At 40.8% G+C, this 20,163-nt stretch overlaps 1 protein-coding gene across 8 annotated transcripts in view; it reads right to left on the reverse strand.

The window, feature by feature from the left end:
- Window positions 1-734: 734 nt before the first annotated feature.
- The window catches only part of KIT (KIT proto-oncogene, receptor tyrosine kinase), an 82,263-nt gene continuing 62,834 nt past the window's right edge, over window positions 735-20,163 (reverse strand). For 4 of the 8 annotated variants that reach the window (XM_014853517.3, XM_014853516.3, XM_070505866.1 and 1 more), the window contains exons 8-21: window positions 17,918-18,032; window positions 16,052-16,233; window positions 14,493-14,599; window positions 14,273-14,399; window positions 13,899-14,003; window positions 13,702-13,812; window positions 12,304-12,454; window positions 10,037-10,128; window positions 9,407-9,534; window positions 8,235-8,357; window positions 4,818-4,929; window positions 4,602-4,701; window positions 4,141-4,246; window positions 735-2,998 (exon numbers count right to left, since the gene is read on the reverse strand). In XM_014853517.3, coding sequence (XP_014709003.3) covers window positions 2,870-2,998; window positions 4,141-4,246; window positions 4,602-4,701; window positions 4,818-4,929; window positions 8,235-8,357; window positions 9,407-9,534; window positions 10,037-10,128; window positions 12,304-12,454; window positions 13,702-13,812; window positions 13,899-14,003; window positions 14,273-14,399; window positions 14,493-14,599; window positions 16,052-16,233; window positions 17,918-18,032 — 1,688 coding nt within the window. In that variant the 3' untranslated portion in view covers window positions 735-2,869. Of the gene's footprint in view, window positions 2,999-4,140; window positions 4,247-4,601; window positions 4,702-4,817; window positions 4,930-8,234; window positions 8,358-9,406; window positions 9,535-10,036; window positions 10,129-12,303; window positions 12,455-13,701; window positions 13,813-13,898; window positions 14,004-14,272; window positions 14,400-14,492; window positions 14,600-16,039; window positions 16,234-17,917; window positions 18,033-20,163 lie in introns of all 8 variants that reach the window. The other 4 variants (XM_014853515.3, XM_070505864.1, XM_070505865.1 and 1 more) reach the window with 1 other exon arrangement.

The following is a 20,163-nucleotide window of genomic DNA, read 5'->3' on the forward strand; positions in this document are numbered from 1 at the left end:
ACATCTCAGGACGAAATAACCTCTCTTCAGAACCCAAGCCAACAAGAATACAAACCACTTTCTTAGGATTCCTCATGTCAACCTTGTGAATTACTTTACTGTTCACGTTAATTTTAAGCAATCTCTTTTAGGAGGAAACATGGCAGTGATATTAGATTGACCCACATGAAACTGCTGCTATTTGACTATTATTTTGCCCACAAAAGGGGTCATTTTACATGAAATCAACCTAATAATAATCATAGCAATGTGTAGTATTTTCAAAATGCTTTCTGTATTTATTTTTCAGTTTAAATGGAGACCTTGGGTTGTAAAAATAAAGTGAGAAAATACAGCACATACTAAATTTTTAATAAATGTCTGCTGAGTCTTCAAGTATATAAATCCTAGTTTTCTTTTTTTTTTCCCCTTTTCTCCCCAAAGTCCCCCAGTACGTAGTTGTGTGTTCTAGTTGTGAGTGCCTCTGGTTGTGCTATGTGGGATGCCACCTCAGCGTGGCATGATGAGCGGTGCTATGTCTGCACCCAGGATTTGAACCGTCCAAACCCTGGGCCCTGAAGCAGAGTGTGTGAACTCAACCGCTTGGCCACGGGGCCGGCCCCAAATCCTAGTTTTCTGATAGTCTTGAATGTCCCTTATGCATACTAGCTACAAAACTTCCTAATGTCAGGTGAAGGCACTTTCAACACTTTAAAGTTTAATTTCGCTAAGCTTGAAATAAAAAAAAAATCCCATTTGATTTATATATTTACATTTTTATTAGAATTCTTCAGAACTGTCAACAAATGGACACCATATCAGGAGAAAAACACATTGAACACCAACATCCTTTAAACTTGCACGGCTTACATATTTACACATAAAGTTACTGTATATATAAAAAATATTTTCAAGGACTCATGGGCCTGGGAATATTCAAAAGACATTATTGCTACATTTCAATATTTACAAAAAAAGCCACAAAATAATTTCAAACATTAAGCCACGGCAAAGAAACATCTGATGTAAAAAAAAAAAAATTATAAAAATATAAACTTTCAAGAATATCCAAGACAAAACTCTCAGTGAGGTGCCCCTGAAGTACCTGGACATCTACTATGAACAACCACTTTTCTTACTTTAATGAAAGTCAACAGAAACGCAAAGGAAATTTTCAGACAAAGTATGGCAAACAGCAACAATCTCTTATGTAACAACAAAACCTCAAAACTTGTTACCTTTGGAAAGGTGCGAGAGCATAGAACTCCAGTGCAAATGGTTACTTCCAGATACATGGCCACAGTTCTCTAAACGTAGTCTAAGGGACCTAGAAGAGGAAAACCAGGAAGGCAGCATACCTGACTCTTGCAAGACATCGCACGAACCTTGCCATGTACACATGGACCTCTTATAGTTGGCCAGTGATGAAAAAAAAAAGGCAAACTTAAGAACAATATCCAGGCTACAGCCTAAAGGGTAAATTTAAATATGTTTCAGTGGCAGAGTAGCATTAATAAAGTCTAAGGGACAGGTACAGTATGTTGAGTATAAATATCCTAGTGCCTTAAGAGCAGGTGGATTGCAAATAAATAGGTACTCAAGCACGCTGCTCCTCCACGCCTCTACATGAGCTTTGATAAGCTTCTCTAGACAGCTAGGGGAAGAGAAACAAGAGCAGTCTTGATGATGGAAGCCAAGCTACTCCTTGGGTACTAAAGGATCCTTTTGGGCTCAAGGCAAGAAAGCCCCCCAAAACATATGTCTACAAGCATACACAGGCACGCACACATACACACTTATATAGATACTGGCCCGGTGTCCAGGACATGCCTGCAAAGGAGGCTCAATCTGAATTTTATTTCCTGCTACAGAAGAACCCAAACGAAGACAGCATTGTTTCGTCACTCCTGCTGGAGTCATGCAGTAAATCAGTCACTTTTTCAAACGGCATCAAATCCATCGAGCACAATGCCATTCTGAACCTGGTAGGCTTATTCTGGAGAATCTAGAGAGCAAGTTCCTCAACTACAAAAGGAGATTTTTGTTATGATTGTGCTTGGCAATTATGTTTTTTCTTTAACAAAAACACATGAACTGTTTCCTTCAAACTCGTCTGGCTCTGAACCTATTCCTACACACAGCAGACTGGAGCCAGGGTTGTATCCAGAAACGACACCTTGTGGGTTTTCCCCCCTCAACTATATGAACATGTACATTTATAGATGAGTATATACAAATGCTGGCTGGGGAGGCCTTCTCTCCACTTCAGCTCCCTAATAGCAAACTCTGTTTAGAAACCAGGCCCCTAGTACACAGGCTTGTGCAGAGCAGCAAGTCTTTATTCATGCTCAGGAGCATTTTTTCATGGCTTACGTCTCATTCCCAGCATGAAATACTAGATTTCTTAAGCCCAGACATTCATAGATTTCTGTCCCTTGTTCTAATAACATTGTATTTTCCACATCAAGGGCTTAGGTTTCAGCTTCTAATCTTGCAGCGTCATCATATCACTATGGATGGTTACGAGGGTCACATGTGCCACTTATTCAAATAAACTATCAACCATCCTTTTGAACAGAAATTGGAGAAGCCTTGGAAAGGACTCAGGGTGTCTAGCCCATCCCACTCTCCATTTCTCCAAGTCAGAACTGTTTTCATTAATGGGGGCTACTTGGCTATTGGGAACATATGCAGTTCGAACCTTATAATGGGATGTGGCTGACGACAAAAATCATCAGCCACCAAAGAGTGCTCATGAAGATGGGATTACAGCGGGCTGTCTACTACCCTGGAGCAGGATGCAAGTCGAAGGAAAACAAAATAACCATCATAGAAACCAAAAGAACGGGGATCATTCTTGTTGGGGAGACCCCCAGACACTCGTTCTGCTTCAGACATCTTCGTGGACCAGCAGAGGTTGGGTGGAGGAAGCGCTGCTGCCGACAGAATTGATCCGCACAGAATGGTCCACCGCGGAGTTCTCCGGACGGGGGCTGCAGTTCGCTAAGTTGGAATAAATCTGAGGAGAACAAGTCCATAGTCAACACACCAGTCCCCACTACACACACAGCAACAAAGGGGCATGTGTGCAGCTTCGGAACTGCAAGTAACTGATGAAGACTCTTAAAGAGAAGAGGTTTACAAGACCAAGCCAAAAACCAAATCATATTGACAAAAGAAAATACATATTTTGTTTTACCCTTCATTTTCCCCAAAGTCTGATTATATAAGAAGTGACGGCCAAAAAAAATGCGCTTTTCTGCTGGGACACATCTCAGAGCAAGTACTATCTAACCTACTAAAAGGGTTTATAAATCTTTCTAGCCAACTACAACCCAACAGCCGATGTAATTTGCTGAGAAATCGATGGCCTTTCCAGGGGGGTCTTCCAAAAAGAACCAAGCACTTGGGTAGAAAATGCTATTTAATTTGAAATATGCTTTGACATCTGGAAAAGCAAGCTTTAACCCAAAAGTTATCAGTGATATACACTCTTAGAAAACATAGCTCCAAGCACACAATCCAGAAAAAAAGCAGCTTAAAAAAATCTGAGTCAAAGTAAGGATCACTAATTCTTCCTTAAAAGCAGGAGAGGAAATAAATGGATTTGAGTTTTGAATTCCCCCCTCCCCAAATCACTGGGAGGGATGTCCCAACTTCAAACAACTCTTCATTCTCTGTGACTTGTGGGCATGACAGCAATCTGCCATTTTCTGGCTATGCTTGTTTAAGCAGAAGGCTTATTTCACTGCTGTAACAAGCTGTCTTTTCTATGCTTTTATTCTAGTTCACATCCCCCCAACCCTCCAAAGCCTGAATGGCCATAACATGTGAGAGAGAGAACATGCCGACCGCATGACCAGGATTTGGGGTGGGGGAGGAAACATGGCAAATTCTTATGGAAACTTGTACTTCCACACTTCTGGGTGTAAAGCCCTCCACACTTTCCCCTCCTCATCCCAAATCCTTTGGCTCAGAATGGGAGGTTGGGCAGACAGAACTTGTTTCCATTGCTTTACTTTCCTACTCCAAGCCCAATTTATAGCCCAAGCCAAGGAGGGAAGGGGTGGGCAGCCTGGTCGTCACCCCCAGACCCTGAGAAGGAGGGTACACTTGGAACCAAGAGAAGGGAAATTCTATGTCTGTCCAGAGTGTACTCACATGATTGGTGCTATCTGAAATCTGCTTCTCAATTAGCTGCACGATCTGCTTGAATGTTGGTCTTTTCAGGGGATCAGCATCCCAGCAAGTCTTCATTATGTCATACCTGCAAAACAAGGGCCATTTAGCATCACCCCTCCATGCCTTTAACCTGTCTTCATGTGTATGCCGTGCAACAATTTCAAAAATAATCTCAGGGCCATGCAACTGGCCGTACTGAATGATGTGCATAAAATAAAACACTGTATATGTATGAAATGTTCCTCAAACTTTCTGGATATTTGGTGACAAGAGATTATGAAAATAAGCTACAGAAATTACATTTGAACAGGATGCAATAAAAAGGAACCAAGTGATATTTCAACCTTGCTAGTGAAAACCCTCAACAGCTGGGTTTCTGTCTTTAAAAAGGAAAGTAAAAGGGGAAACATCATAAGAAGGAAAAACATCTTGGCCCTTACATTTCAGCAGGTGCATGCTCAGGGCTGAGCATTCGGAAACCTTCCTTGATCATCTTGTAGAACTTAGAATCGACTGGCATTCCAGGGTAGGGGCTGCTTCCTGAGGCAGAGACAGTTTGCAAATCAGTGTGAATAATAAGCAAGCAGGACACTGATAAAATCTTAAAGAAGATGCTGTAAGTCTAATCAAGATGCCTTTGGTAAGGATCATTTTACCTAAAGAGAACAACTCCCACAGAAAAATCCCATAGGACCAGACATCACTTTCAAATGTGTAGACACAGTTGAAAATGCTTTCAGGTGCCATCCATTTCACAGGTAGCCGAGCCTGTAATGGAAGCACAACAGATCCAACAATGATAATTAAGAAGGTCAAAAGAACTGAATAGAAACTGTTCCTATAGATGTTGCTCTCGCTGAGAGGTGAGGGTGAGAACTTGACTGCCATCTCACAAAGGCCTTTGACCTGTATGGCCTCAGATGACCCCAAGTACCTCTGAAACAGGTGGACCACAGGTATACTATGCCCATTTTCAAGATGTGACATTGAGTCAGTACAGCATGGTGATTAAGAGCACAGACGTCAGAGACAGACACGAGTTCTAATCCTGGCTCCACCACTGGCTTGAGTAACACACAGGTTTGTTAGATTTGTTAGTTACCACTGAATATGTTTTCCCCTTTTCCTCTAGTAACAGAAACATGGCTTCCCACAATAAGGGCCTCATTTTCCCAGCTCCTTTGCAGTGAGGTGTAGCCATGAAGCCACTCAGTTTTGGCCACTAAGTTAGAAGAGTTGTTTGGCAGCTTTAGGAAAACACCCTTTGCCCTTTTCCTTCTTGTCCCTTTCTCCATCCTGCCTTCTGGATGTGCTGGCTGGCTATCTGATGACCCTTCTGGACCATGAAGATGAGGGTTACACCCAGGGAGGGTAAAAAATGGAAAGGTGGAAGGATTTGGTCCCTGAGTACTTCTTGGAACCTCTATACATGCCTGGCCTGCCACTCCTTCACTTCTCTTTCTTTCCTTTTGGGTTTTCTGTCATATGCAACCAAAGCATCCCCTTACTAATACATTGGGAAAGTCACTTAAATATCTGTAAATTAAGCCTTGGTATCTTCTTCTGTAAAACAAAAATAATATACTTCGATTCCATGAGTTGTTTTATAGGTTAAATGTGGGTGAAAGTGCTTAGCACATTAGTGCCCAACTCACTAATATCTGAAAACTGCCCAGCATAAGCAAGCACTCAGTAAAGACTAGCAGCTTAGGATGATTATGACTATTCCAAAGCAGCGAGCAGCAGATTCAGAGTTTAAATTCAAAAGCTAGACTTCACATCCTGAACTCTTTCTGCTAAAATAGACCTAAACTTTCCGTGACTATTATGCGTTTAGAGACATTCTGCATTCCTAGATCTTAATCTACCATAAAAAGCTAAATCGATCCCTACTTAAACCATTTAGGATCGAAAGCTGGGAAGACAATTTTTTCTAGTCTTAAAGTTATTTCAGTCAGTAGGGGAAAAAAATCCTCCCAGTATCCTCTCCCAGATTTGGTGCTAAAGTTCCTACAGGGCTCTTAACCTGAGATCTATGAGATCTTAAATTCGCGGGACTATGAACTTGGAAAACTTACTTTCTTGTTTCTACTAAGTTCTAAATGAAGTTTAATTTCCTTAAATTACAAATGAAGATAATAAAGCACTGTGACTTTGTCACCAACAGTAATCATAGGTATCTTCATTGTATTGCAATACTTACGGTCATTACCACTTTGAATTATACTAGTTTTAGACCCAGAGCTAGAACATGTTATTCTGTATAACAAGGAAGCACATGTATTGACATATCACAAATTTACTTTTTAATATTTTGATAACTGTATTTCAATTTAACTGCTTTTCTTGGTAATCCTATGTATTTTATTTTATGAATTTAAAATAGTGTTCTGATAAGAGATCCACAGCCATCCTTAGATTATGAAAGAGGTGGCACAAAAATGACTAAGAACCCATGCAAAATGGGAGAACTTTCAGAGAAACTGGCACCACAGGGACATCTCCAATGACTCTGATGGAAATTTTGGGGCAGTAACACTTTGTGTGAGTTTCCTTGGTTTTAACTTGCCCCATAAATTCTCCTTATCCAGAGCCTGGTGAAGAGCGGTATCTGTGATGGGTTAGTTTAGCTCAATTGAGCTGGAGGCCACAATCTGGAAGCCTAGGGGGACCTAACCCATCCTTGTTAATTCCAACTAAGGTCACTAACTAATAACAACCTATTAAGAAGCTTCAGCATAACCACTTTCATGATTATTTATATTCCAAATAAGGCATCTATAAAGAATAGTCAGAACGCTAAGTGCCACATATAAGTGTTAGCTGCACTGGGCCTGGCACTGTTTTCAGCACTTTATATACATTAACTCATTTAATCCTCATAACAACTGAGGCAGGTGACACTATTATTCCCAAGAGGAGAAAAACCAAGATTCAGAGGAGTTGGGTAATTTTTGCCAAGAATTACACAGCTGCTAAATGACAGAATCCGATTCGAATTCAGCAAGACTGGGTCCAGAACCCACTACCTTCTTCCTCTTGCTCTTCTGTCAATATTCAAAGGCCTGGATAAGGAACCACCTTTCATTCTTTCCTCTGCTAGTACACCAGGATGGAGAGAACTTGGTTTAACACTCCTAATGATGAAATCTAGCCTCAGAGAAGATTTATTAGAAATGCAATGCTTTAGTCTGGAAGTAAACCCAGCAACATTTCTACAAAACCAAGTCAAGCATAGCCTACCTATACAGATGCCATAGTGATGGAGGAGAAAATATTACATTATTATAAGGCACACAAATAGCTACCTCCAGGAATAAATCTGGACTGTAGAAACGGTGCTGTGAAAAAAGACAGAGAAGAATATCTGTATAGAACTATACGGCTTCCAACTAATGGGAAATCTGGAAATCATGGGCTCTGGTTTTGCCTCTACTGACCATGTCATCTCAGACAAACCTCACTAAAATATACTGCACTTTAGTTTCTCCAACTCCTAGAATACAAAGACACTGCATTCTAATGCCAAGGGGTTGTTCTGATGATACAATGAAAATTGGCCATGAAATAAAGGCCTCTGAAATAAAATCACAATGTTCTATAAACCAATTATTATTTATGAACCTATGTAATAAGCTCTCTATTGATTAAAGAGCCAACACACTAGATACCTAATTCTGAACATTATCTTAGATTTTCATCTTTTTCACATAGCATGTCAATCTCAAAATAAAATTCTCCTGCTGTGACCTTCAGGTCTGCATTTGTTTCACTTGAACAAAATCCAGTTCATTGCTATTCTCAGGCTATAATGAAAATTAAGGCTATTTCTGTTTCTTTCACGTGCCCCATAATTACACAATTAGAATTAAGAATCCTATTATCAGAATGTTAGTTGTAGTATGGTTCAGCAATACCACGCAAATTTTGCTGAAGTACACTTAATTTGACTGCTAAAATGCATGCTATCTCAAAGGAAGCATTTGCATTATGAAAATCATAAAAAACAATTCTTATAAAAATGTGAAACTAAAATCCTTCACTGGACTGTCAAGCAGAGAGTGAGTACTCACATTTCCTTTGACCACATAATTAGAATCATTCTTGATGTCTCTGGCTAGACCAAAATCACAAATCTTTGTGATTCGACCATGAGTAAGGAGGATATTTCTGGCTGCCAAGTCCCTATGAATACACTATTAGGAGAGAGGGGGAGAAAAGAAAGCCATTTAAATTTATTTTAAACTTTTAAAGAGTAAAACTATGTTTAATGCTAGAATGCCACTTATGTTCTACCAATCCAATACTTTTTGCTTTACATTTAAACTATTCAGTGCACCAAAAATAAATATCTAAATTATGCTCTGAATGATGTTCAAAACTTGTGTTTCACATCGTTAGGACCTTAATTACTATAATCACTTTCAAAACCAACTCCAATAAATGCTTTTCTTCTTCTTAGGACGGCTTTCATTCACAGGAAAATACATTATAAATAGTTGTATCGTATTTTTTAAACTGAGAACTCATTTTGCATGCTTCTCTTTCACTGTCTTTTTACAGAGTTTCTAAAATGTCTTTGCAACTTCAATGTGACATCTCCCAAGGACACAGGGAAGAGGCTATTTCAGCCATCCTATATCCTCTTTTAGTTTGGTAATTGTTTGGAAATGTCACCAACACTTAAGGGCAGAATCTGTAATCTTATTCTATTCTGCTAGTCCCATGTCCTAGGGAACTCCTCTCTCCTATCCAGGGACCATGTTCCTTGTTATGGTTCCATCATTCTCTCTCCACCCCTGTCTTTTTCCCAAATGTTTATTATCCTGATTGCTTCTTCCCCTACACTACATAAACCACACATGCAATATTTGGGGTCTAACTTTAATAAGACTCAAGTATATGCTTCACCAAGCACTGCAACTACATGAGGTACCTGCTCCTTTTGCTGATAAAATAATTATTTCTCTATTTTCTCAGAGCAGCTCCTATATCCTAAAAGCCAAAAGTTTTACATGAATTCATTGCATACAAAAATATATTCATAGAAAGCTCATTTAGACAGGCTTACACATTAAAGCTTATAAATGAGAACAGGAATTCCAAAGAGACAGCAGTTGGAACATGAAGAAACTAAATTTCCTGTGCTTTTGGTAACCACACTTCAAAATGACACTCTGCATTCTAACTAGGGCTCTAAAATGCTCCACGATGAAGGAAAAACAAAAGGACTCTTCCCACTTACGTTCTTCGAGGCAAGGAACGCCATGCCCTTCGCCACCTGGTAAGAAAAGCTGAGCAGGTCTTCCAGGTCTAGGGCCAGCTCGTCATCTTCCATGATGGACGGAGCCACGTCTCTTTCTATGTACGAGCCTGAAGGAGGAGAAGGATTTTCTCAGCAATTAAAACCCTCATGGCAAGGAAAATAAAAGACGGCGACAACAACAATATCAAAGGCTGGTAACGAATTAACGGATGTGAACTTGCAGGCAAATTGCCTCCCCAGTGTGAGGAAAGGTGGGTGTTGAATCACAAAGTTAGTATTTACAATCCTGGACTAAGTTACAAAATCTTTAGGAGAGAAGGATGGTGGAATAATACAAAAATCTCGTATTTTTGATATGCAAAACATATATTTGGTATATTTTGAGATGCATACATTTTTATATATGCAAGTAAGATGCTCAGTTACAGTAACACATGCTCTGACCCCAAATGCCCGCTTGCAACCCTTAACTGCCATTGATCATTGGCATGGCCATGAGACCCTACGTGAAGGAGAACCAGGCACTACTAGGAATGATGTTACATTCCATAGTAGTATACGAAATCCTCGGTAAAAGAAAGCTGTTTTTATTGCTTGATAGGTACGCACCTATTCTCGCAGCTCTCCTCTTGTCTGTCTTGGTGGGTACGACATAAGAAACTCCAGGTTTCATGTCCATGTACTCATTAGTACTATCATTGCTGGGAGAGATGAAACATCCATCAAATGACGATTGAATAAAATAGGAAAGCGGGGGAGCACCCATGGAGCAGGCTCTACCTCCCTACTCCCTTTTTTACAAAATATGCTAATTTTATTCAAAGAAAAGTATTGCCAAGTTTGAATGAAGAAAATCTTGTTCAGTAAGAGAGGAGTTTTTAATATACATTAGGGTCCAATCCCCAGGAGCTAGATGGCCTTTTTTGTGTTCAATCATATGTGGGACTCAGGTTAGAAATTTCCCATCTTTTGACACCAGGGATTTAATGGGAAACAGAGAGCCAAAAACATTATGCCACAGTACTTCCAACTCTCTAAATGAGCCCCAAGAGACAAGAAGAAGGAAACTAGAAAGAGACAAAGAACCAGAGCTTCTGAGACGTGTTACGTGGCGGAAGGCAGAGACTGTTAATATATAGTGACTGCTGGGAGAAGGTTTAACAAAATCAAGTTTGGTTCAGATAAACACCAATAATTTGGATGATTTTCTGAACCATCTGGACCTCTTGAATCTGCAACATTTGGCTGGAGAGTCTTCAAGATTTCTAGTACTTCCTGCTTCTGATTAGCATAGAAACACCATGACAACAATCTCCTTCAGAGCGTGCTGGGGGTTCCAATCCCATATGGGATCCCAAAGCACAAAGAATACCACACAGGATGGAACGATGCAGGCCATTATCTCAGAAAGTTAAGAAATACATATGTGGCCAAAGTTTTAGAAATAAGGCAAAGCAGCTCATTTATTCATATAAAGAGCACATGCTCTGGAGTAACCAAAAAAAGGTAGTTTGTACTGTATTTTATTACCACTTCAGACTACTCAAGTTTACAGGATTAAAAAAAAGTTAAAAAGCTTCACCTGGGGTTTAAAACTTTAGCCAGAGGGGCCGACCCCGTGGCCAAGTGGTTAAGTTCGCGCACTCGGCTTCGGCGGCCCAGGGTTTCGCCAGTTCGGATCCTGGGCGCGGACATGGCACCACTCGTCAGGCCATGCTGAGATGGCGTCCCACATAGCAAAGATAGAAGGACCCACAACTAAAATATACAACTATGTACTGGGGGAATTTGGGAGAAAAAAGTAGGGAAAAAAAAAAAAGAAGATTGGCCAACAGTTGTTAGCTCAGGAGCCAATCTTTAAAAAAAAAACAAAACAAAAAACTTTAGCCAGAGGTGCAGAAAAGGGCTCTAAGGGTAACTGCTCATCAAAAATATTTACTGAGGTTTCCCTGAGGGCCTGGCGTTAAGAGTTCAGGAGACAAAATCTTGTCATCTGGAAATGTAGGGGATATAGCAAATAAAATGGAGAGGAGACTCCCTCCATACAACCACAGAAATACACAGTATAAGGGACTGGGCGTGATGAGTATGACTTTCTTGGGCTGGGTGAGTCTGGGAAATCTTACGTGGTGGATCTTAACAACATCTGGAAAGAACAGGCCAAGCATGGCAGAGAAGAATTCTGTTCTGGTGGTAAACCAGACTCATTCTCCTTAAAGGAACCTGAAGCTCTTTACACATCAGTCAAATTCAGAATGCTATCAATGATGAAAGAGATGAAAATAAGCAACAGAATTTTTTTTAAATGTGCTACAGTTGTAGTGCCTTTTTATAGCATGATAAGTTTAAAAAAAAACAAGGGTAAGGTATACAGAAATAATTCAGAGGTAGACAGCGAGAAACCTAAAAGCAGAGATACGTTCAGAGCTTTCTGCCATCCTGTTGAAGGTTTTAAAGGAATTTACTGTGAGAACTTGACAAGTTTTCCCGTTTTCCCTATAAACAGCATCTCCCTATAAAGAGGCGTATAGGACCAAGCTCCACAGTATAAATGGAATGACACCAAGAGCGGAACCACGATGAGAGAAACAGGTATAGACTTCCTTCAGTTGAACAGAACTAAAGCTTAGAAAAAAAAACTAAGGATGCATTTGAAAAGAAATCAACAAAAATCTAAGTTTAACACCATTTGAATCTTTAAAAACACTATTTGAACTGCCTAAATGGTTAATCACATTTAAATGACTTAATAATTCTGATTTTGCATCTCAAAGGACCTCAGTTCATTTTTTTTAAAGAATTAGCCTTGATTGCAAACCCTTATGACCCCACGAACTACCTGCCGACAGCTAACTATCTATGTAAATCGGTCTTACCAGGAGGACTCCTTTGAATGCAGAAGGTTCTTATAAAGTGCTGCTTCTGCGTGATCTTCCTGCTTTGAGCAAATAAATGAATCACGTTTTCTTCTCAAAAAATTCAGAAGATCACCATAGCAACAATATTCCGTAATGACCAGGGTGGGCCCTAAGAGCATATAGGAAAAGGGTAGAAAGAGGTGAGACATATAGACAATCTTGCCTCCCATTAAAATACCCAAGGGTGATCAGAGTCATTAATATTCAGGTTCAATGGATGAGCCTACTTAGTTCCAATACAATCCTCTCTATTAACATTGCTTATCAAAACCTGGCATTATTTGGAGTAAAACTAACCGAGCAAGCCCCTTTTTACCTGAATTTCTGAGAGATTAGGGGCCAGGTGTGACTGCTGGTTTTACAGACAGGAGTTACGGCTTTCAACTTACGCTACTATCAACCGTCCTACATAAATCCTTTGATTTCCTTCAGTTTACAGTGGGGCTTCACGCCTCTCGGTTAACGTTATTACGGAAACGATGAGAGCGCAAACTGCGGCACAAGAGGAAAACCAACCACACGGAACAGCCCAGCTCGCTGAGACGAGACTGGAAAGCGGGTGACAACCTGAAATGAGGTGGCGTCACCTGCGTTCTGAGCACTACTAGCCGAAAATGTTTTTTGGTGTTGTGAATGCCTAAAACTGCAGCTCTGAAGGTAACAAGCAACTAATTAACTCGGGCGGAAATTTCTCACGAATGAGTCATGACGTGGTGAGGCAAAAATGTATGGGGTCTGCTTTAAGAAATTATATAAAGCTGTCAACGTGACCATGGATCTCTCCAGTTCTCAAGGAACAGCTCGTTTTACTAATCTTTGTTTCTTTAAGACCAAAATGCTTTCTGGAAACACCACAGAAATCCTTGATGGGAGGCTTGACTATTGCTTTAGAATTGGAAATTTATTTTTTACAAGAGTGAGGTGTTTGCTTCATTTGGTGTATATTTGTGAGCTGATAGGCTTAAAGGCCTATTTTTAATTATGATATGCAAATGAATATTAACCCTTTAGTGACTAAATATGATCCAGCAAAACATAAAGCTTGCAAGATAAAAAGAAAAGCTTTGGGCACAAGATGAGACATTCTCGAGATATTCAAGAGGTCAATGCTGTGGATGCAACATACGTGCTAGTAACTAGGGTATGTCATGGGCTATCCCACCCCACAATGAGAAAACTAAAATATACACTCTTAAGAACAATAACTCTTGCAGGGGGGACTCTAGCAAGAGGTAACAACAACTTGGGTAAAAATCTTGCAAGGAGCTTATAATCAAGCATTGTCAAAATCATATCAAAATCTCCCCCTTCTGATAATTCGACAGGTGATAAAATGCAAGCGGGTCACTGCTTTACCTCCAACGGTGCATGCTCCGAGAAGATTCACAATATTCATGTGATTACCAAGGTAACTCAAGACTTTGAGTTCAGACATTAGGGCTTCTCGTTCCGTTAAATGAGCGCTTGCTAAAAATTAGAAACATCTTATTTTAGCAAAAAAGCAAATTTGGAAAACTGATGTTGAGCGCGCGCCGTAGCGTATAGGAACTTACGCTTGAGCATCTTCACAGCAACAGTCATGGCCGCATCCGACTTAATTAAGCCATAGGCAGTGGCCTCAACAACCTTTCCGAAGGCGCCAGCACCCAAGGTTTTCCCTGTAGAAAGGAAGACAAGGAAGTAAGTGGCAGTGATGGTGAGGGACCATTGGTGCGGTTTCAAAATCAACAAAGGAATTGAAGACAAATTTGTCTAGACGTATTTCCCTAAAATATACTTTAGCTCAAAGCTATCAAAGGTGGTGAAATTTCACATAAAACACTTCTTGTTTCAGGTGGAATAAAACAAAGGAAGCTACTGGGGTTCCTAAAGTCATTGTTGTGTGTGCACAAAAGTTTACATGGAAAGCCCCCGTTTCAATACTGACCAAAACTCAGTCTGTTTCTGGGAAACTCCCATTTGTGATCATAAGGAAGTTGCGTTGGGTCTATGTACACATAATTGTTTCCATTTATCTCCTCAACAACCTTCCACTGTACTTCATACATGGGTTTCTGCGGGCGGAGAGAGGGAAAGAGACATCATCTTTCGATGGTTAATGTTTCAGGCAGTATAGCCCTCAGGGCAGAGAACAAAGAAATGGTTACCTGTAAATATTTGTAGGTAAGAACCATCACGATGATGCACATCATGCCAGCGGCGACCACGAAACCAATCAGCAAAGGCGTGAACAGAGTGTGGGGATGGATTTGCTCTAAAATGAGAGAGGAACATGGAATCACAGCCTATTAGCAGAGTAGGATCTTCACCACAATCACGGAAACCCAAGCTCACCCACCTCCCATCTTACAGCCCCTGGCAGGGTCCAAAGCCACCGGCATCTCAGCTGTGTGCCTTGGTTATTATCTGACTCTTGTTAGTCAAAGAAATTTTTAAAAATAACATCTCTAAACCAGACTACTGTGGAAGAGAAGTTGAGATTTCTATAGCATAAGAATAACTTTATGGGGCCAGCCCGGTGGCGCAGCAGTTAAGTGTGCATGTTCCGCTTCTCTGCAGCCCGGGGTTCGCCGGTTCGGATCCCAGGTGCGGACATGGCACCGCTTGGCAAGCCATGCTGTGGTAGGCGTCCCACATATAAAGTAGAGGAAGATGGGCATGGATGTTAGCTCAGGGCCAGGCTTCCTCAGCAAAAAAGAGGAGGACTGGCAGTAGTTAGCTAAGGGCTAATCTTCCTCAAAAAAAAAAAAAAAAGAATAACTTTATGCTGTTTGTCAATGAAAAGCAACATCTGAATGAACTTTGTACCTCAACAAAACTCCTGTCTTGGACAACTTTAGCCAGTTTCCTTTGCGGATGCTTTACATTTTCTTCCTTATGCTTTCCTGTATTTTCCCAGTTTTCTATATCAAGCATGAATTTCTTTTAACAACCGAGAAAAACATTTTTAATGTGTTCCTTTCATTGCCCTGTCTGAAAAAAACTATGACGAAGAACAATGTAACATTCTTCCCCTCATTACTCAAAAACTGAAAATTCACCACTTTTTGGCATTCATCTTTGCCAACTCAAGAAAACAAAACCTGAGCCCTAAAAATGTAGGTGCTCAGTTTCTTTGTCTTCTAACTTCATACCAATTCATCATTTCATCCACAAGGATCATTTCACCTACGTTAGGAGAGCTAGTCACTCATAAATCAAACTTTAAAGACGTTATAGAAAGAACTTACTAACATGACACCATAAAAGGCAGTGTTAACTCTCATATAGTGTCTGGCAATGTGTTAAAATAACTGATTTTAAATAACTGAAATTTTAAATTGAACTTAAATTTTTAAATTGCTCTGTTTCTGGTTTGAGCATAAGGTAAATATATTCCCCTATTTGATTTCTCTATCTCTTTTTAATGGAAACAATTGGAAACATACAATTTCTTTAGAGAGATATATATGTCACACGGACAGAACACACATATGTACACACACACATAAAATATATATAGCACATGGTTAAAATTACTGCATGAATTTTAACAAACTAGTACAGAACGAAACGTAGGGAGTGTGATGACAGTAGAACGCAATGCAGGTATTACCAGAAATGACATGGCCAATGATGGAATGGACTTAAAATCATGACTGACGTGGTAGGCAGTGCCTAACATCCCCTTAAATTGGATTAAAAAGAAATATACCTTTGTTGTTACCTTTAAATGCAAAGTTAAAAAAGGCCGAACTCTTGCCCACATCATTGTAAGCCCTACACTCGACCGTGCCGTTGTGCTTGAATGCACTGTAATCGATGGAGCTTTGAACCACGAGTTTTCCAAACGGTGACATGGATGAGTTTTGTATCTTCACATCCACCGGCCCCACAGGAATGGAACATCTAGGGGGAATAAAATAACAGCCCAGATTTACTCCAGGAAAATCAATCAGTGAGCCAATCCAACACCTCGGATCTGGCGTACTTTTAAAACTAAGTTAAGGGTTCAAGATTGGAACTTTCCTCTTACACGCTGATGTCAGAGAGTGATGACGAATGAGCACTTCTGTGGCCCCGTGAGCAGGGAAAGCACCGGGGAAGAGAAGGAAGAGGGAGATGAGAGTTTGGAGTGAGATGTGGGTTTGAATTCAAACCCCTAATCTGTTGACCTCTGACAAGTTATTTAAATTCTTCAAGACTCAGTTCCTACAGCTGTAAAACTGGAATGGTCGTGCCCATCTTGGAAGGTTATTGAAAGGATTAGAGAGGAATTAAGTAAGATGGCTGGCACACATCCCGGTACAAAGTAGGCCCTTATAAATAAACTAATTGCAAGAGGATGTACAAAGCATAAAAAGGAAAAGCATACAGGAGGAAAGCATTAAAGTCTCAAAAAGGACAACAACAGGGCAACCCCCCCAAAACCCCAGTAGCGAGGACCCTGCAGCTCCAGGTTCTATGGAGGGAGGTACAGGCTGTGCTTCTAGGTCGCAATGACGAACCCTGATGACCCTGTTTGAAATCACCCATACCCCTCACATGCCTAGCAGTTTTCTATTCCCTTCTCTTGCTTTCTCTCCTCAGCACTTAACACCTGTACGCATTAGTTGTTTATTTCATCTTTCGCCCATCTCCACCTATTAGCATATAAACTCACAAAGCCAGGGTTCACATGTGTTCTGTTCACTGGACCAACGTTTAGCATCCAGTTGACACTCCAAAAATACTTGCTGAATGAATGATTGTATTACCAGAGTTGCTTCCACTGTGGGCATGCTTTCCAGGGGTCTTGAACCCTCCCTATTACTCCCTGCAGAAAACATTCCACTAAAACTCAGCTGACAACACTCCTATGGAACCTCTTCCAAGTTGTTGTGATAAAAAGGTCTATTTGATGAAAAATAAAATTTCTATTATTATCTTGACTATTCAATTGTGATGTTACACTGGGCTTTTAAACCCTGAGCATAAAATAGCTTTTGATGGATAAAAACAGCAAAGTTGACCCCATTTTCATCTTCAGGTAATGTGAAAGGACAATTTAAGGCTTAAGGGTCGCTTGTGAGGCAGAGGAAGCACATTGCCACATGCGCTCTGCTCAGAGGCCGGACACCTCATCAAGCAGAAAACCATTTGAAAACCCGCCGCTTACAAACACCACGTGTATGTTGTAATTGCACGATCATTACTTTTTGGTAACTTGGCAATTAACTTCTGAGGTAATTTTTTTCATGATAACTACAGCTGCATTTCCCACACACATTACCTCCTGTGTATAGAATGGAAATCTAATTACTCTGCCCTGGAAAATTGCTTTATCTACCTGCAGGCTGGAAATTGCACGATAAATCCAAAAAGATAACCAGCAAAATAGAGAAGTCATTCAGTAATCATTTTTCAGCAAACAAAATTAATGTCTACCAAGAAAAATATAGCAATTATGACCTCTAAAAAGCCACATGGATAGAAAAAAATAATAAGCAAAACAAAGCTTTAAAAAAAAAATCTGAAAACACCATTTGAAATGCAAGTGAATCGCAGTCCATCCCTTCTGCGTGTTAAGTAGGACCCAAAATAATCATCTCACCTCTGCTCAGTTCCTGGACAAAAATACCAATCTATTGTGGGCTCTGGGAATCCTGCTGCCACACACTGGAGCATGCCATTCATGAGCCTGTCACGAGTCAGGATTTCTGGTTTTGCTGCAGGAAAAGAGAAGCAGCCATACGTCAGATTGCTGGAAAACCTCATCAAGGTTCACTCCATTCTTTTAGAAAACTTAGCACCTTCTTGAGGCTGAAGAAGACCCGGAGGGAATATGTTAGTCAAAGGGGAGAATCTGAACCAGGAAGTGGAAGGTACAGGGAGGTGGATGTGAGGGGTCAAACCAGGAGAGGCTGTCAGTGAGAGCTGCCCAGCCCAGCTGGACTGTCCGCCCCGCAAATGTGGAGGTCTGTGAACTGGCTCTTCCGGGGATCTGGAGGTTGCAGGACCACCTGGCAGGGTTTCTGTTTCCAGTGAGGGGGAATCTGACAGACCGCTTCTAAATCAAGACTCTGGAATTCCAAACTGTATTAAAGGTGGAAATTTGGTTTAAAGGATTCCTGATATCGGGCTTTCAAAGTATTGTAGAGACTGGAATGGACGAAATTAGGAGTTGTTACAGGAAAAGAGAAGCCCCCCCACCTTGGAAATTTCCTCTTTTGGGGGGAGGGGTGAAGAGGTGATAGATATTAAATAGGTGAATCACCCTTTTTACAGAAAATCGAAAACCTAAGAGTAAAATATCATACAGGCTTTTAACCCCAAATTTTTATTTCAAATGCAAAACACAGACAGAAAATTAGAAGAGGAAACCAGCCCGAGAGTGTTATTCATACATATATCTAAATCTGAGTACAATCACCGAAAAAGTAAATTATATCAGCAGGAATGCTCTAATTTGACATTTCTGTGTAACTACAATAATCAACTGATATTCAATCACGGGTGCCCTAAAGCACTGCAAATTCTTGAGATTATTTCTAAAGCGGAAGGAAGATGAACTTGCGTTCAGCTGTTCTATTGGTAATCTATTTGAAGGATTCTAACCTGCTGAGAACAAGTTGGCTAAACTGTAAGCATCCGGTGGTGGGGACAGGGATGTGCTTGCCCTGTCTCCCTGGTACAGCATCAAGAGCACCAAGCCTGAGCACAGGACCACGGGAGGCCATGTGTGTGGCCGACAGACCTGAACACTGACTACAAACACCCATCAGCTCTCTGCCCTGGATCAGATCTCCTCATCTGTCAAACGGGAACAACAGTACCCACTTCACAGAGGGGTTGTGACAATTCAATGAGATGGAGCACACAAAGCACAAAGAACTAAAAATGATTCACAGAAATGAAACAAAAAATTTAAGAATTATTATTGATTCAGTTCTTCTTTTCTTGCCAGCCTAAATATTCTCTTCAATGATCTAAAAATTACTTAAGAGTGTGATAATGCGCATGTGTTTTAACCCGATGCACTGGAAATCTGACATCAATTTTGCTGCGATTGATGGGAACAATAGATGTGGTGAAAAAGACAGACTGACAGCCCAGAAGCCTAGTAAGCTTATTTCCTCAAAGGAAGGTAACACTGATAAATGACATCTTTGTGGAACAAGCTCTCAGCACCTCACCTCCTTGCAGGCAAAATGGCTTGGCAGGGAACGGAGTATCCACATGCATGGCACACCCACCTGTCACTCAACCTGGCCCTGCTGATGGGCAGGCCATTTGGCTAATACACACAAAAGAGTGACACTCCAAAGCAATCTCAAGGTAGGGGCATCCTTGAGAGTTTGGATCCCATGCCAGCTTTCACAAATAGAGCAAGAAGACGAGCGATCGTCTTGCGAAAGCATCCATCTGGCAAGTTTCATTTAATTATCATGGGCAACTGTGTGATTGGGCTGAAAAGTAGGACACAACACAAAAAAACAGTGGAACTTTAGGAGAAGGCTATTTGCTGGAGACCACAGGCGCCATACGGTGGGTCTCTCTGGACTCGATACAAGTGTCACCTCCTTTTCCGAGCCATCCTCAACTCGCCAAAGCCAAGGTGGTTGGTCTCTTCTCGCTAGCACTTAAGAGCAGCTGACACTCTTAATCAGACTCTATATTCTCAAGGGCAGGAACCACATCTTACTGACTGTCCCTCTGACTCCTTGAAGAGCCTGACCGACGGGAGACACACAGTAGGAGCTGTTGAACGATTAAGTCCTCCCCAAAGCAATAAGTGCCTCAGATTCCAAATGAATTCAACTAAAGTCACAAGAAGGGACTGGAAGAACAGCCTAATGG

The sequence above is a fragment of the Equus asinus genome, chromosome 3 (genome assembly GCF_041296235.1).
Source record: "Equus asinus isolate D_3611 breed Donkey chromosome 3, EquAss-T2T_v2, whole genome shotgun sequence".
Lineage (NCBI taxonomy): Eukaryota > Metazoa > Chordata > Mammalia > Perissodactyla > Equidae > Equus > Equus asinus.